At 41.4% G+C, this 18,531-nt stretch overlaps 1 protein-coding gene across 11 annotated transcripts in view; it reads right to left on the reverse strand.

Moving 5' to 3' along the window:
* The window catches only part of foxp2 (forkhead box P2), a 102,564-nt gene that overhangs the window by 48,237 nt on the left and 35,796 nt on the right, over positions 1-18,531 (reverse strand). For 6 of the 11 annotated variants that reach the window (XM_005915611.3, XM_014329449.2, XM_005915610.3 and 3 more), the window contains one exon: positions 11,426-11,612. The exons of 4 other annotated variants lie outside the window; for them this stretch is intronic. In XM_005915611.3, coding sequence (XP_005915673.1) covers positions 11,426-11,602 — 177 coding nt within the window. In that variant the 5' untranslated portion in view covers positions 11,603-11,612. Of the gene's footprint in view, positions 1-11,425; positions 11,613-18,531 lie in introns of those variants that run through there. One more of the 11 variants, NM_001315538.1, reaches the window with a different exon arrangement.

Here is an 18,531-nt window from a genome sequence, read left to right on the forward strand (position 1 = left end):
GTGTTTGAAAATGACACAATTTGTGTGAGGTCAAATCTTCTCTTTGCAAAAGCAAGCCTGGAATTAGCTATAGCTTTTATTCTCTGTTTCTCCCACCGCATTAACATTGCAAAACACCATGTTCATATGCTGCCATAGAAAGGTCAGGAACAAATTAGAGCTCACAGCCAATCAATAAAAAGTTGTTCCGAGTGACCCTTTTTATTTTGTGAAGAAACATTTCAATTGGTCTCTTCCAGGATGGCAATGTCTCTATACAAGGGATCACTTAGAGGTTTGGGAAGAATGAAAACAATATGAATCATATGCTATTGGCTTTGTGGTCATTACATCTCAGCACCACCACCATCAAAAACATCAAATGAGGTGAATATCATTTGGAAGAATGGAGTTCCAGAGGCTTGGTGAATCTATGCCAAGTTGCTTTGAAGCTGTTCTGGCTTTAAGATGCTTTTTCCTTTAATTTGTCACCCGTCTCTACATGGAATAGCTCTTTTTGCGCCTGATTTCATTCTCAGGTGATTATGGCTCGTCTACTGTTCACAGTTCCCGGCAAGTAGAGTTCACACAGCTGGATGAATAACTGATATGTAATGTGGCATTCAGGCCAGCCATAGTTCATTTGGAAAAGGTGCTGAGCTGGGTGAAAAAAACTGGAACTATGGGAAAAAGACCCCAATTGCTTAGACCCAGTTTCTTAAAAGTAGTATGCTGATTATCCAGAACATGTTGTATATATATTATATTAAAAATAGAAGTATTCGCCTTTTGCTTACTGTAGCTATTAAGGAAGCAAAAGCACACTCTTTTATATAAATAAATAAACAACCAGAGGTGATTAGTAAATAATCAGCACCCTGCAAAATGCAGACACCAGAAAGGATCAGCGTGTTGACACAAAAGTGTGAGTCTGTGCACTGTACATAAGATGCGTGTGCACAAACAAAGTCCAGAAGCATAAGAGTAAATAAAAGGTTAGGTAAACCCCAGCACACCTCAGCTGGAGCATCCCTGGTAGGTAAACTGCATTTAAGTGCATTCCTCTCCCATTATACCACTGATAAAAATACCAAGTCAAAGCTCACACAAAACAATCATTAGGGAAAACAGGAAAGCTACTGAGTAGCAGTGCCCTACACCCTTCATGCCAAGGAAAACTCATTTAAATTGGGGTGATATCATTTAGAATCCTCAGCATTTGTTTGTGAGTGTGCATAAGCAACTCAAGCCTTAAGTGCATCTGTATAAGACCCCCGTCTTGGGGGCTCTGCTGTTGCAGGTCAATAGTATAAGTGTCTGTCTGTCTCATCCTGGAGAGCTCAGGTTAAGTGTCGAGTCTAAGTGTTGCTCTCTCCTGGCGTCATCGAAAGAGAGCACCCTGACCTTAGTGAATGAACTCATCTCACCCACACATACGGCAAATTTTCCAGCCAATTCAAGCAATTATTTTGCGTATAGATAGCAATCACAAAACAGCATATAAATTACTTTGCGTGTGTGGCCTTAGATAATCCGTTGCAATGATTTTTACGTACGTCTTTTTTGCCCAACCGAATTCAATCCAATTTTCCTTCCACTAAAGCAAAGGAGCACAGACTTTTAATAGCCATTTGTACACGTTTATGTGACTACTTGGTCTTGCCATTAGCCCCCTGTCTCCTCATCCAGGCTTGCTCTCCATTGAGGGCAATGTATCTTTCAGTGAATGCCTCACTTCCCCGAAAGATCAGCTCAATAAATAGCCGCTGCATCTGCCTGTGGAAGGGCAATGGATCACCTTCACTCCCCCTGTTCTTTCTCTCAATCTCTTTTCTTATGTAACACCTATCTTGTCCTGTGCTCCTTCTCCTCCTCTCTTTCTTTCCTCCGATCTGCATTGTACCTCGGCAGTTGCCTTGTGAATATTCCAATTACAGCAATGTGTGTTTGACCTTTAAGTGAGCAGCAGAAGATATAGTTATCTGCCTTCCACTCAGACACCCAGCGTCTATCAATCAGTAATCCACCCTCCAGCCCCCACCACCCTCACTAGAACAGGCTACTAGACTCAGCTGGGTCTGGAGAAATGTGTGTGTGTGCACCCATGTGTGTGTGTGTGAAAACTGAGAAAGAGATGGAGAGAGGGAGCTATCATGGGCACAAACTGTGACAGGGGTGAGGTAGACAAAGAGGCTTGGAAAGCTTTACTGATAAAAAAAAAAAGGAAAAAAAAATGCATAAGGTTTGTGCTTGAGTACATAAATGTATACCACACAAACAGACTCACACAAGAAAGAAAGAAAGAGATGTTAAACACTTTTTTTCTTTAATCTGCCAACAGCCTGACTGGGCCTTACTTCCATAAACAAAGACTTTTCCAGCATCCTATATCACGCTTCTAAGAACAAGCAAGCGTGAGCAGAATCATACTTCTTTAGTTTCATTCTTGTGCCCACCCTTTTTCCAAAAGGCTAATCTACATCTTTCATTGAATCAAGAATGGAAATTCACAAGAAATGCTTCTTTTTCAATTTCATGCTGAAGTAGCTCAAGTTAGTGGATGTAATTTCTCCTAACAAGAAAATTTATCACTCTGTCGCACTCTTAGTCTGGTGACTATGTGAGAACAGGGCCTCCGTTTTGCTTTTCTTTTTTTCCCCCTCTCTGGGCTTTGATAAATGTGCCAAAAGCATGATCATTCCCTTCATAGCACTCCATACAAGGACAGAACAATTACAGTGGGTATTAAATAAATAAAACCTATGGCTAAAATTTGTATGAAAGATAAATGACATAATTTAAGACTTTGATAAAAACCTTACAAAATTAAGTAATGGCTAAGCCAATGGGCGAATGGGGGTTGTTCTATACAAATGATAGAGACCTCAACTTCTGAGTCTAAATTATGCGATACTCTGTGAAAAAAAAAAAAAGAAAGTTCCAGTTATTTTCTGAGGAATTTTCTCCTCACACATTTAAAACCTGTGCCAACAAAGAAGTATTTCCTTGCTGTGACAGAAATTCTGGCGAGGACTAACGATGCAAGAAAAACTCCTACAAATCCATTTGAAGTTTTTGTGCAAATTAGGATTATCGGGTTCACGCTGAATTGGATGATGAAGTCCAAACAGGTGAAAAGGAATGCACAAAGAATAGTATCGCAGAAACAATACCACGCATGGCCAAGCCACCAGGCTAATGTATATTTATCATGTAAACTTCTGATAAATGCATATGCAGAAACAATCAAATCTCTGGCTTTCCATTGGAAGATTTCGCACTACAGACTCAAGCGTGAAACCAATATCAGCTTAGTGTCTACTCAAGCTTGAAGTGCTGCGCCTAGCCCACAAAGCATGTTCTGCATATGCTCATGGGCGTCATTTTTATTAGGGTGGAACAAGCAGCTTTCCACTGCTATCACTGATCAATTCGTGTGAGTTAAGTCCCCAGTGTGGGTAAATAAGCAGTGGTTAGTTCTTGATGAGGAATGGCAGGCTGTCTGAGCATGAACACAGGCTGGAGAAAGGTGGGCCTGTCTATCTCTACTGAAATGGATTCCCAGCATGACTTCTATTATTAACCTCTGTACATCTTATTCTCTGTTTTTACCCCAAAATTATGCATTTTAAGTAGCGTCTTCTGACTGACTTTATAATTGTTACATTTGTCTTAATGTAGAAATACAGCAAGCCTGGCATTATTATTAATAAGTTGTAAATGATACAGATAGCACTCCACCTTGACTGCAAAAGTGAGGACCTGACCTTGGCTGATACACTTTTAAAAGCCACCAGCTTCAGCTCTAAAGCCTGCAGTGAAGAGAGCCAAAGCCAGCGCTAAGTGACATGTCAGTTTGCCTGTTTGGAGCTTTCAAATTCCCCACGGCCTGAGCTTATTTACTACATTTGTATGAAAAGCTGTGAAGAGGAGAGGGCTGAGAGCCCAGCTGGCTCTCTTACATATGTATACAGTGTTTGGAGGCAATGTGTAAAGACCATCTCCCCCTCCCCTTGTAGAGCGTAGTGTTACAACTACAAACAACTTGGGAGAAGGATAGAGCCATTTATATATTCAAAAATGGGTCAGGGATGGAGGTAATCGGAGCAGCAGGGAGTGTTAACAAGTGCAACAACAACAAAAAAAAAAAAAGGAGAAAAAACTGATGATACCTGGAATCTGCACAGATTGGGGCGCTTTAGAGAACGAGAGCACCGGTGACATTAAAGATGCTGCTTCTTCTTCCTAGTCATCTTCTTAACCAGATTTGAAGTCATTTTAATATTAGTTAGAGGAAGGGAGGGGGTGATACACAACAAACCATCGGGCATGCGTTTCAGAGTCTGATTTGTTACTATTCATGACTAAAGCAGAGAGGAACTGTAATACTAGACATGCTTGTTAAATTCACAACACTCCAAAGCTGCCTTCTAGCAAATCCTGTCTTTTGGTTGTCAGCTTAAGACACCCCAGCATATGCATATGTAGGATTTTTAAGCTCTGTTAAATGGATAGCGGTGTCGTGGCCTATCAAATGACTATAAGCCACTTGCCTTTTTTTGGGGGGGGGGGACCATTTCCAGAAAATGCAGTCAGCAATGCGATACGTCGTATGCATCGGAAAGCACCCCCCTGACACACATGCACACACACACATGCACGTGTTTTCTTCATCCTCCTCTTAACTCCACATTAGAAGAAAACAGAGGCATTTAAATGTATGTATTCAGGCTGTGTGTGACACTAACACTCCACCCCACCATATTAATGACTGGTACGCAGTTTAAGCCGACGACAGGGGAGTGGCAATAAACAATGACAGAATGCTCGTTTTCGATTGTGAGGCCGCGAAAGATGATACACTATTCAACACCGAGCCAGTTTGCAAATAAATTATTGTGAAGGGTATTGAGCTGAAAGAATTGCTCAGTCCCCTCAGAGTATGCCACAGTGTGTGTGTGTGTGTGTGTATACGTGTGGCTGTTTATGTGTTTGTGTCTGCGTGAGTGGACTTATAGATCCAGTGCCATTTATTTTCCTGAGTTGGACCAGGGCAGTTAGGGAGGCGTAAAAGGAAATGAGTTGTGAAGTGGCCATTGATCCTGGCCTGCACGAGGTTAGCTAGAGACTGGAGGACTATTGGCCACAGTGTGTGCTGCTGAATGACTGCCTCTTATTTACACGGAGGAGGTTAACGCTGGCTTAGTCATTTATCACTGAGCTACTGCACTATATAAGAAAAAAAGAAAAGAGAAAAAAGTGTGTCAGGTCAAACATAAGGCCTAACCAAAGCTGAATGAACTAGATTCCATTTAATGTATTCCTATATAATTGCATGGTAATGTCTTTTCTTTCTTTTTATATTTCAGTTAGTCAAAAGAATATCATTATTTACAACTGTAGTAATTTGGATTAAGAGAACTGGGTTTATTCAGGGCAATCTGCATACATGCAAACCATAAAGTGCACAGAACACAGCATGGAAGAAGGAATTATTGTGGAAGTGGGTTGTAAAGTGGGTTGCATCAACTTAACTTAATTGTGGGATCTGTCAGTTGGATGACTTGAAAGGTATCATCTGAGCCATCATTTGATTCGAACCAGCGCTGAAATCAGTTGATCTGACATGAATGCTGCAGAGCTCAAACTAACTCTTTTCTTGATTCTTTTTTTTTTAGCAGAAAATAAACAGTTACACTAAAGTCAACTTTTAGTGGTGAACCATATAAACGCAAGCCTGCACGTGCACACACAGAGCAGGATCTGTTTTCTTCTTCTTGTGCCACCTTTAACCCGTATACTCATCTGACCTTACTGCAACTGCTTGAGGATAAGATGCCCGTAAGTGTTTATTTCCAGCAGATTTCCACTATCTCTCTTCATCCTCGCCTCTCAATTCCTCCATCGCTTGCTTTCCCCGCTCTCTTACTGTCCCTTTCTCCTCGTCTCTCTTTCAAGCTTTGCAGCTTGACATTTCGCCATGCTCTCAAGGGACACCCGCACGAAATGGAGTTACTGGGAGAGCGCCACTGTAAATTCCAGAAGGCCACATGTAATGTGTCTTAAACATAGATGGACAGGCCAGGTTTCTGCGAGCTGAAGAATAAGAAGGAGGGGGGGGAAAAGGCAGAGAACGGGAGACAGAGGTAGAGTTGGAGGAAGAGGTGGTGTCTAGATAGATAATAGAATAATACTGTGTTTTGTCTGGGGAAGCGTGAGCAAACAGCAGCTATGCTGTCATTCACATCCTATATCTTTAGTGTCATCGCAAAGGGGGAAACTACAGGCCTATATGTCACAGGCCTGTATGTACTATTCTGTGGGGACTGTCTGCTGATAGCCAGGCTTGAAATAAAAAGAAGGATGACTTTCATTGTAAATAAGTCAGACACAAGGATTGCCAGAGAAGAACTGCCTTTTCGCTGAAAGGGGAAATAATTTTACAAAGACATATAGTACATGCTGCTTTCCTAATGCTTCTCCTGCCTTTACAGAAAAACCTTATCTTCACACAGACGATGATGGTTAACAAAAGGCTCCTTTATGAAATCGTTCATATTTCAGTGGAGGTCTTTCTCCTGTCCTGAGAGGTGATTGATGCATCAGGCCAGGGCCAGTGTCTTATTTACACAGTTGAGTGGGGCAATCTCAGGCCTGAAAGATAAACCTAATGAGCTTCTTTGTGTAAGGGTGCAAATGAGAGACACCATCCTCCCCTCCCTCCTTCCCTATTCCATCCAAAGGGACAGTCTGGGTGATTAGGCCTTTAAATTATGCTCAAGGGCAAAGCCCAGATTTGCATCTTAGGTATGTGCGTGTTTGTCTGTGTGTGTGTGTGTGTGTGTGTGTGTCTCTTGCTTCTCAAATACAGTACAAGGAGACAGACAGAGAGGCAGGTGAAGGGCATAGAGAGAAAGATGCTCGAGGCTTGTTTATGGGAAGGGATGGTAGGGGAAGACTGTGTGTCAGTACCCAGTTTATACTAAACAACAAACTTGAGTTGTTATAAGAGGAAGATGAGCTCATATGTCTGTCAAATAAGAGCGTGCACACCTACACACACACACACACACACACACACAGACACACACACACACATTGTCATTTTGTCCTTTGTCTGTGGGGTAACTTTCTCCCTAATGACTTTCATTTTGGGGAGAATTTAATTTGCCCCTAAACCCTAAATACTACCCATCACTTGCTGTCAGATTTCTCATCCCTTCCATTTCCTCCAGCTAAACAGCTAGGAAGGCAGGTTAATTGCTGTCACTCTCAAGTTGGACCACTGCCTAGCTCTTGTGTAGCGACAGGGGTAGCCTAGAAGTAAGATGGCACCTTGGCGCACTTATTGTAATTTATGTCAAAATGCTGCACTCATTTAAATGGGGTTGGATAGTTTGCATTTTGCTGCATCATGTGCCTCAGGAAAACGGTAAAACGCATACCTAACCAGTTTACCAACATGTAGAACTCTGCCTCTGTCAGCCGTAAGTGGCACCTTTTGCACAAAATAAATATTTGGCCAGCAAGCATGCAAGCAGAAAGCACATTGCATGCAAAAAAGAAAATATAATTAATTAAAAAAAAATCACAGGAGCAGGTTTATGAAAATACAAAAATATGAAGCCAGCATTTTCTAATTATACTGGATTTTAATGAGTGAAGTCTTTAGACTAGTAGCAGATCGCAGTGGTTGTTCATACAGCTGTCTTTGGTTACAGTGGCTGACCCAACCATAATACATTAGCCTTCCGTGCCTCCATCTTGCTCTGAATATCAATATATTTCCTACTGTAAGAACTCAGCCCATTTAAAGGAGGGCAGCAGTTCTGAGCATTGGCTCATCAATCCCACTGATAACCCTGGCAGGATTAAGTCTACAGAACACTGTAATCAACTAACAGGCTCATTATAGGGCATTATGTTACAGACCCAAAGATCGATGCATGACTTCCATGTACATACTTGGCAGCATATACTATTAAAACATAAAGCTAACTCCGGTCAATGACAAATAGATTGCTACTATGAGCTCAGCACATTTTTTTTTTGCTCTACAAGAGAGCTTTTATAGTGATCATTTTGCATAGCAATTAGAGCTGTGTAACATTCATCATTTGCTCTGATACATATCTGCAGCTGGCAAATTGCAATCAGATACAGTGGGTATCTAATCTGTGATCTCAAATCAAATTAGGTCTATTTAGACAACCTTGGGAACGGGGTGATGAAACCCTGACAGAAATTAGGGACTGGAAATTTAATTGTGACAATGGTTATTATTCAGATAGCTGGATAACGAAATGTGTGGCTTTTACACTGAACACAATGACCTGCATAAAAACGAAAGACATTCAAATTTGTAAAAGATATTCACTTTATCTTAAATGAAATAATAGTGGATTATTATTAAAGGAAAATCTCAACTTTTGAAATCTGGATGTGGAAAAACTGTGTGCATTACTTCATCTTGATCTTACAGACTTTGGCCGAATCTAAGGTGTCGAGACCTGAAGATGCTGCTTTTCTAATTATAGCTGCAGGTGGTATTTTGGAGCTGCTAGGTAATGGCAGAACCCATAGGGACAGTGGAGAATTCATCAGTGCTTATTATTAATCATCCCCCCAGCAGCGTGATGAGAGGCTGCAGCTTCTATACCCACTGGACCACTCAATGTCATTCCAAATGTGGGTGGAAAATTACATTCAACTGCATTCCTTCAAAATGGACTCGGAGCAAACGTGGATAGAAATTTTTTTAAGCTGCATTGAAGTGTAAAAAAAGTGCAAGCATATATGGATGCATGTATATATGGCCACACAGGGTCCATGCTGCATATACGCCTGTCAATATCACATCCGTCACACAAAAGCAGCAGTGCTCAGTGCTAACAGATGTATATATAATATATATTTTTTAAAAATCTAACCTCATCCTTTTGTTGAACTGTGCTTGCAGTGTGAGCACACCACAGGAAGTGTGTGAAGTTAACAGCACAGGGCCCCTGTTTTAAAAAGCCTCCAGAGACCTGTTAGCCGGACTGCTCATTTCAATGTGTCTCTCTCTGGGTTGGGAGAAGGCTCGGGCTGGCCTCTTTACGAGGCGCATACTGTCATACCCCCCCACCCAACCCCAACCGCACACCATCACAGCTCTCAGCCGTATGTCCATCTCACAGACTTAACTAGACACCTTATGCTTACATTGCTTTTTTTCCACCTCTCAGTGCTGTGGCCTTTTTAAAATTTTTAACGGCACTTTTTTTCATTTTCACTGACAGACACACTTTTATCCATTCTTTTCAATTACATTTTGAGTACACAGTCTAATATCTCTAAATCTACTGCTCAGATTGCAATTTTAATAAAATAAAACATATAACATGAAATGTAAAGCAATTCAAAGTTTTCTCAGGGATCACCTTTATCTTAGGATTTCTCTCCTGATGGGAATGGTCTCTTCCATAATGACTGTGCTCTGTTTCAAAGGACACTAGGACTCACTGTGTGGTTTGAGTATGAATCTGATGTGAATCACATGCTACGGCCTTCAAACCCACTCGATCTCAACCCGATTAAACACCTCTGAGAGATGACATGTCAGACAGTGCTCTTCACCACCATCATCAAAACACAGAAAAGGGAATATCTTTTTAAAAGAACGGTGTTCCATCACTCCAGTAGAGTTTCAGAAACTTGAAGAATCTGCGTCAAGGTGCCTTAGAGGTGTTCTGGTCACACATGGGCGCTCAACACCTTACTAGGGCACTGTGTTGGTTTTTCCATTAATTTGTCAAGAAAAAGAAGAGAGAATTACCGAAATCTACCCAACATCTTCAAATGCACGAGTGATGCCTGAGAGAAGGAGAGGTCTGACCCCAATCATACGTGTGTGTGTAGGAAGAGTGGCAGAGTGGTGATAAAGCAGGAGGATGAGGCCACAGTGCTATAATGCAGCTGAAGCCACCAGCAGGGGTGAATAGGGTTGTGGAAAATGGGTGTTTGGATGGTATGGGGCTTATGGGGAACAGAAGAGGTGATGGTGGACTTGGGGGGGTGGTGCTCCAGGACAAGCTTCATTTTGCTACACTGAATAGCCCGTATACACACATGCAGAAACTCATCGACACGTATTGTTCCGCCCTCGCCAAATTGACCACAGGGCTTCAGCTGCCACCAAAAAAAAAGAAGAAAAGAAAAATTCACATAAATACAAATACACACTTGCATGAAAATTTCACCATTAGCCCAAAGGACAGCACGCATCATTACAAAACCCGCGGTGTTGTCCTCCATCTACCCCAAAGCATGGCCCTCTGACCTAATCTCCCACTGCTCTTTTGGCAAACTGTCAAAGCCATCATTCACCGTGAAAAGACACGAGAGACACTTGACTCCTTTACTCTGCTGGCGACTGACTTTCACAACTCCTGCCCCCCAACCGCTCCACCACCCTCCCCCCGCACCCTGCAGTTAATTCACCCTCAACTTGCTGTGACTGAGATGAATAGCAGCGGTACAATGAAACATGTGTTGGCACGGAGAAAAAAAAAAAGCAGGCATCAAATATTTGTGATCAGCGGTGGCTCTAAGAAGCGCCATTTAATAAAATCGATACAATAAATAACTAAACTATGGAAAAACTATAAAAAGTACATCTAAAGTATTTGCTAGTTGAAGGGAAGTGAAGATCGGAGACTGCAAGCTATAAATCAAAAGCGTCCCGGTCAAAGGTTTCTCTCCTGCTGGTGGGTCTGTGGTTAGAATGTCTGCATCTGTGTGAGAGCCTCCAACTAGTGGCGAGTTAGGAGGCCCTCTGGTGGATACAGCGCAGCCATGACATACACACCCATGCATATGCGCGCAGATACACACTCTCCCTGTCCAAACTGGTCCGTTTGATGCTCCAACACGCTCTCTCTTTCTCTGTCCTCTCTCCCTCTGTCATGCACTTTTTCTCTGTCTCACACACACGCACTACATTTCTCACATGGCCTCACAGGGCAGCAACAACCCCCAATATATTCCCAAATTCAAATGCTAGTGGAAAAAAACTAAGCAAAACATGAAATAAAAAAATAACAGCTGAATTTCTAAACTAAAACAGTAGCAGCAAAACACTCTGAGCATCATCTGGAGGCAGCAGCTTCAAGCAGAGCACGCTGTCAGCACAACAAACTGCCGAGAACATTTACCAACAACCTAAACAGCCTCTTATATAAACAATGTGTTTTCCACATGCCTAAAAAACAACAACGCCACACACACATACACAAAACAACATAATTCATTGTGCCTCCTGCCTATGTAGAACACCCCAGCGCTGCCTGAGAAGAGAGCACAGCAGAGCGGAGAGGTAGAGCGAGGGGGAAACGGAGTGTGTGAGGGAGAGAGAGCGGCAGAGAGAGAGAGAGAGAGAGACGAGACGGGGAGAAACACAACTTACCTGCTGTTGTTGCAGATGCAGCAGCTCGACTGTGCTTACTTCGCTGCTTGTGTCACCAGCGCTTGATCTCCCATCTCTACTGCCAGCCTCTAATTGGCTGCTGCTTAGGGTGCTCATTCCATTTTGACTCATTGAACTGTTGCTTATTGTCTCTGTGGCCGACTCCTGCATCATCATGATTTAAAACCTAGAAGTGATTAAGAGGCACCGGTTAGGGCTCTTCTTGTTACAATTCCCCCCTTTTTTTCCCTCCTATTTTTTTTTTTTTACGCTTCCATTATCAAGCCCTCAGTCCCCCTCTGCAAATTAAAGCATTTAAAGAAGAGGGAGGGGGGGAAAGGAGAAAGGGGGGATGCAGGAGGAGCAATTATGCATTCATTGTGTAAATGAAGCAATACAAAGAGATGCATGTCCTGGTGCTTTCTGAAATGGGAAGAATATCTAAATGTGGTTTTAAAGCCACTAAAATGTGGCTGTAAATCAGAGCACCTGCATTGCTTTATTAGTATTTGCATTATTAAAAACACATAATACACTGGTAGGAATTAAAGGCAAAAAATATATATATAAATAAATAAAATATGGGATTCTTAAATAACATGTGCTTAATTCTTAATATCTCCATTGCACTTTGAGGACGGCCAGGCACCACGGACAGAAAATACAGAAGCGAGGGCACTCTTAAAATATTTGCCGTCTGGAAGCTGTCCGATTTTTCGTGTGTTTCGCATCTGAATGAAGTTGCCTAATGACGCAAGGCTAATCATGCAAAATTAAAATTTGGTGGCGGGGAAGAGGAGGAGGAGGTGGAGGAGGCGGCACCAAATCACATGGTGCAGGGCTGGTGATGAACACCATAATGGGTTTGTCATCCTTGCTGTGGCTAAAGAAAATCTGCCTCGCAGGCTTCCATAGAGAAAGAACGCTCATAATTCATTTTATTGGCTTGAATCATGTTTTTCTCCACTCTCTTCTTTAATCAAACCTTATACATTCATTTATTTTACCACATTTAAAAAATAAATATCCCTGGTGTGGATGAGAGGCAATCAAAGTTTCTGCTGGCAGATTTACAAGTCAAAACCACATTTTAAAAAGTGTAAATAAATATAGGAAATTGAATTAATTCTGTCAGCATCTATTAGATATGGAAAAACTTGGGTAAAAATTGAGAAGAAGAAAAAAGGGATGAAGAAAGGATTCTATCATGAATATCACTAATGATTGTGCTAAAAACAGCATAAATTATGCATATTACCTCCTCTCTTTCCAGTAATAAATGTTTTATCATTATCCCCTGCATTTAATGCTCTGTACCTTCGCTGGGGCAGAGAAGAGCAGCGCCAACATCAGTTCTCACAATAAATAAAAGACAACTTAAGCACTCCGCAATCACAAATTGTGTGCAGGAGAAAGAAATTCTGAAATGCTGAAAATTAAAATGGGGAAAAAATAATGTGAGACAATTAATTTTTAAAAATATACCCCTTTTTAAAAAAAAATATATATATAGTGACTCTCTTATGGAGGAACCTTGCTTTAAAAAGCTGTCAATATTTCCAGTCCTATTACTACTTTTTACATTTTAAAACAAATATTTTTACAGCTTCTTTTTCTCCACCACCACCACCACCATATATATGCAACCAGAGAGGGACAAACAATGATAATGATTGTGTGTGAATGCGCTTTTTTTGTGTGCATTTGTGCCCAGCCCACATGGGTACCGTGTGTATTCTTTGGCCTGTAAATACCATTTTAATAGAAGTGTGTACACGTCCCTTCACTGTGTTTGTGTGTGTGTGTGCATGTGTGAGTGTTTGACGAGGGGCAGATACAGGACAGGCCTTAAAGGATGTCCACAGCCAGGATAAACAGGATCTAGGCAGGGAGAACAAACAGGGCTGAGCTATTACACAGAGCAGGGCGACAGCTGCCCGGGACACAAGTAAATAGGGAAGAGGCCAGGACAAGGCGTGCTTGTGAACAAACAGGCCCCTGTTTAACACCGCAGCGCTCACTACTGATGGAGAGAGACGCAGTAAAAGAAGGCAGAGATAGACAGAAAGGGTGGGGGATGACGAAGAAAGGCAGAGGAGAAGAATGAAAGTGAAGGAGTGCGAGAGGAAGAGAGGGTGTGGGATGGAGAGAGGGAGGAAGGTGGTGATGTTTTCAGGGGGGAGGTAGAGAGAGAGAGAGAGAGAGAGAGAGAGAGAGAGAGAGACTGGCACAATGTGACATCCAATCCGGTGATGAATCTCAGCATAAGAAACTCAAGGCTGCAGCCGAGATCAGCCGGCTAATAAGTATTCAAATTAGGCATAAATTTTACATGCCCAATGTTTAAAATATTCAGAGAAAGACTGTCTGATTGCCTTTACTATGATTTTATGAACATTCTAATGGAGCTTGGATCTCTCTTTTTTTTTTTTCCTGCTTTCTTTCTTGGACCGGCGACGGATGTTCGGAAAACCTGAAGATATAAGAGACGAGGAAATGAGGATTTTTAATAACATCTGAATGCAACGCAAACTATGGTGGAAATCCAAGGAAAATTGCTACTTTGATATTAACAAATCAATGTGATTTTACTCTTTTTTTAAAAGAAAAATCTGAGCTCACATCAGATTACTATTTATAAAAAGTTAAAGTCAAATAAAGAAAAAAGGGTTAAAAAAAACTGTTAGAAAAATCTGAATCTGAATACATAAATAATAAGATGGCCAGCTTAATCTCAACGCTATAATCTTCCTCACCTCCTCCAAAATAAAATCTGCAACATAATGATAATGCAGATATATGCAAAGTATATTCGTAGAGATCAGATGGTGCTTTAACCTTAATGACAGCAGTGAGATAAATTAATTAGCCATCTAAAGGCGGCATTCAAATCTGCCAATTAGAATGTCAATTAGAAACACAGCCAGGCTGCAATGACGAGCGGGCAACCAAGCTGTGGATCTGACTGTGGGGGTGATGGAACTGTCACAGATAGACACACACACACACACATACACGCGTGTGTGCGCACAAACACATGCACAATACTCGAGAGTGACAATGCTCTGCACCTGGGGGCGTGACTGTATGAAGCATGCATGTAAGACTGCGTCTGTATATGTGCATGAGCCCACCACGGTGCCCTCTCCCTGAGGGGTACCAGCCCTGACCCCAGCTCAGCCTGTCCTGAACCAACTGGGTTGGAAGGAACCACGCCACCTCCAGCTACAATATCCGCCAAGGCCGTCGTTCCAATGTGGCTGCTTTATTGCTGCATGAGTGAGGCTTGCCGGCTGCCGGCTTGCCTGCACGTGTGTTTGACATCCATAAATTGGTGTCCTGCATTTCAACACACCCGCTATTTGATGCCATTTCCTCAAGCCATAATCTTCCAATGAGGGAGAACCTAGACCACTTATTATCATGATCGGAAGCAAAGAGGAAGCCTGTTATTACCTGGTAATATGCTGGTAATTCTGCAGACGTATAGCTTTGGGAAGGAAGATGACAGTGATACTTGGCGTTTGGGTTATAAGAGATGAAGATAGCTTTGAGCTCTCTAAATTTACTGTCGCTGAAGGCACCAACATTTCTATTAGGATAGAGGTTCAACAGAAAGAAAAGACACTTCATTTTGCAAAGCTTCAGAGCAATTCCAGCTTTTGTCTCATTTCGTGTGCAACTCTACAATCACTCGATTGCTTGCTTCCTCTTCAGTTATAGCAAATATTTACTGTTGAATCTTGCATCGTCAGGAATCTGAGAAAGTGTCCCGACGGGGTGTTTGGCCCAGAAATCTGGAGAAATTCTCCGATTTCTTTGGAGAAGTGACACAACAAAGGTGTAAGGAAAATTGAGCCTTTCATTGCCTTAGTCGCACACATACACACTCCCAGTTCTGCACATACACGACAAAACACACACCTATCATTAAAGGGGAAAGAAGCAGCCCTCCATCTTTGTTTGCGAGCTCTAAAAGCCCTTAATGTAGCCTCATTACCTGGCCTGTCTCCCGCTCTATCATGTGCAGTAAACACACACTATGACACTGGCAATCCATCTAGTGGGAATACACAGCTGTCTCCAATGCTCCAACACAGTCTGGGGAACACTGAGGAATTTTTGTTCAGAGTCCCTGGGCTATCCATTCTCAGCATGAGGATGTTCTCCACTGTGTCTATCTAAAACACAGATCCATTTTCACATTCTACATGCATGAGTTGCAAAAAATATTTTCATTAGGATGACACAAAAGAAAGGGCGGAGGAAAAAAAAAGTGACCGGTAAATCTGTGATCCCAGACGTCCGTTCATTATCGGTTCACATTTCAGGTGGTTGGATGGAATTCTTTTGGTGTGTGAGTTCAGAATGAAAAAATATATATATCTAATAATAATAGAAATTACATTTCACAGTCTGCTGACTCCTCACAGCTCTCTGATCAAGTCTAGATATGGTTACCATTTAAAATAATCACAGATTCTGTGCTTGAGTGAAATTAATTCATCATTGCCATAAGTTACTATGCATACAAAATAAAGAAGTAACTAGGCAAGGGCAAGAGCTCACATATTCAATACTTCAGATTGCTTAATAAATCAAAATGCCACGTATGTGCTTGACTGAAAAAAACGATGCTAAAAAAATCACTGAATTTTAAATAATGACTGGCAAAAAGTTTAATAACTTAATCTACAAATTTTATGCCTTCAAACAATCTTTGATTGTGATCATATATCTGTTTGTAACTCAGTGTGAATTGTTGTTTTTTTTCCCTGCCAGTGAGCTGTCACAGCACGAGGGGGGACATCACAAGCAATTCATTACAACCTACAGCTTCTTGTAGCGAGTTTGGAGTTTGAGATGGAAAAACGACCACTTGGAAAGCTACGTTCGACACAACCCAGTCCTCCGGATTAAGTAAGGAGAGCCAGGCTGCCGTGCCTTAGAATTAAAAGCTTCCCTTTTGGCACTAAAAGGCCACCATAAAAGAGCATTAATGACTACTTCTTATAAACCTGTGTATGGTAATGGTTTCTGCTCTCAGATAGAGGAATTTCAAAAGTGCTTCACTGGTGAATAAAGATTGCTTTGGAAAAAAAAAGGGGTGTGGGGGTGGTAGCTGAAGAAATCATATTTACAAAATCAGGAGTGGGGCCAAATGAAAAGAGATGAATATGAATAATGGACTTTGCTTTTTTCCGGATTAACATTATTCAAAGCAACGGAATCAAATGTGGTTATCTCCTGTCCAATGAGCCCCTACACTGAGAAAAACCTCAGTCATATTTCAATTCTTCATTTGAGCTGACAATAAATTGTAGTTCTGTGATAGGAGACATTCAGTCAAGAATGTTCAGAACTTAATTCTCTTCTATTTACAATAAAGAGATGAGAAAGAATAAGATAAAAGACAGACTATTTGCCACAGTATGTAAGTGTCCCTGAATGGATGTGTGAGAGTGTGTCAGAGTGGAGAACAGAAAGTGGAAAGAAAGAAAGAAAGAAAGAAAGAAAGAAAGAAAGGGGGTGAATAAAATGACAAAGAGGACCATAGGAAAGAGTGTAAAGTGCATGTTCAATTGTACAATCTGCACAATGTCTCTTTAGATTCAAATGCAAGAGGCACTCAGGAATAGTGGGAATGATACTGCGTTAATACAAATTAGTGTTATGTGAATGCAACCAGCTCTGAAATATAATAATAGCAAAATATTCATTGTACACCAGCTATCCAGTTACTAATATAAATGGATATGAAAGGCAAGCATTGGTATTAATAAAATAAAATCCACTAGTAGCTCATTAAAAATCAAGAAAAAAAATTATAAACAAAATATTTTACTATTAATAGATTTATGTGGTATAGTAATAAATGCACACGTCTTTGAAATATTAGTGCAGCACGGCTTGTCCCCTGATGGAAAAAGAGGAGGAGAGAGACTAGTCCTCTCCTGCATTTAGGCTCGACCCATATCATTTACATGTTACCTATCAGGCACCTCGTTCTGTTGAAGCTGTAGACAGCCCTGCCGCTGTGGGCGAGCGAGACAGTGACGAAAGCCCGATCAGTCGGCTCTCATTTGCATATTTGCCAATTTCATTAATTAACTCAGCCCACCTAATCAGGGCTAATTGACCTATAAAGAGGGGAGGCCTCATTGTCTCGTGCAATAATCTTTATCACGAGGAGAGGAGGTGCGCGGCGAATACAAGGCACTCCAGACCTAACTGTATTTATAGACATCGTATCTGGAAGTGTTTCACTCAGAAAATACTGTAAGTGATCAAAACTGAGCTGCTTTGACACATTGCAAGGACTGGATAAGAAAAAAAAGAAGTAAATGGACAAAATTCTTCACGTTGCTCTGGTGTTCTTGCTGAGAAAAATCAGAGGAGCTAATGACAGTTGGATGGGTCTGACTCTCCGCTCCTCTCCACAGATCCAGCGGACGGGCGCAGGGGAGCCAGCCGCGTCTGACACAGCTACAGAGACATAGCTCATTGTGACGTTTCCAGTTATTTCTGGTTGATTAGGGCCATTATGTCTCGAGCTCTGATTTATGTTGTCATTCCCTCTCAGCAGTCCTGCATCGATAGATCTTAATGAATTGGTAAATAAGGGTGAAGATTGCAGTTGACAACACCGCAACATTCCTCATTCATACCAGACAAGATTTATGTAACCAATTAGAAGCATAAAAAGGTGGGTTTGGTAAGGAGGGGGGGAAAAAAATCATCTCTTCTGAGGAAAATTACTAAAGTCTAGCCAACGACAAAACAGATAATGAGATGTCCTTAACTTTGGCTTAGTTGGACTTTCTGCACAGAAAGGTTGGGGACTCGGAAGAAAAAGAAGAAACGATCCCGCTCCTCTTAGGATTAAAAAAAAGAAAAAATATATATATAAAGAGACCGCTGAGTGTGTGTATGCATAGACTGCTTGACTGCACCTCTGCTTTAAAATAAAACATACCTGAGTGTCCAAATCACATCACAATAATGTCCAATCTAAAAAAATCCTGATGGAATCAACAGATTAAAAATTAAGCCAGAGCACCAACAAAGAACCACTTTGATGTGGAAATGTTAAATTCAAGAAGCCA

Source organism: Haplochromis burtoni, unplaced genomic scaffold, assembly GCF_018398535.1.
Source record: "Haplochromis burtoni strain Fernald_Lab_line unplaced genomic scaffold, NCSU_Asbu1 Contig_14, whole genome shotgun sequence".
Lineage (NCBI taxonomy): Eukaryota > Metazoa > Chordata > Actinopteri > Cichliformes > Cichlidae > Haplochromis > Haplochromis burtoni.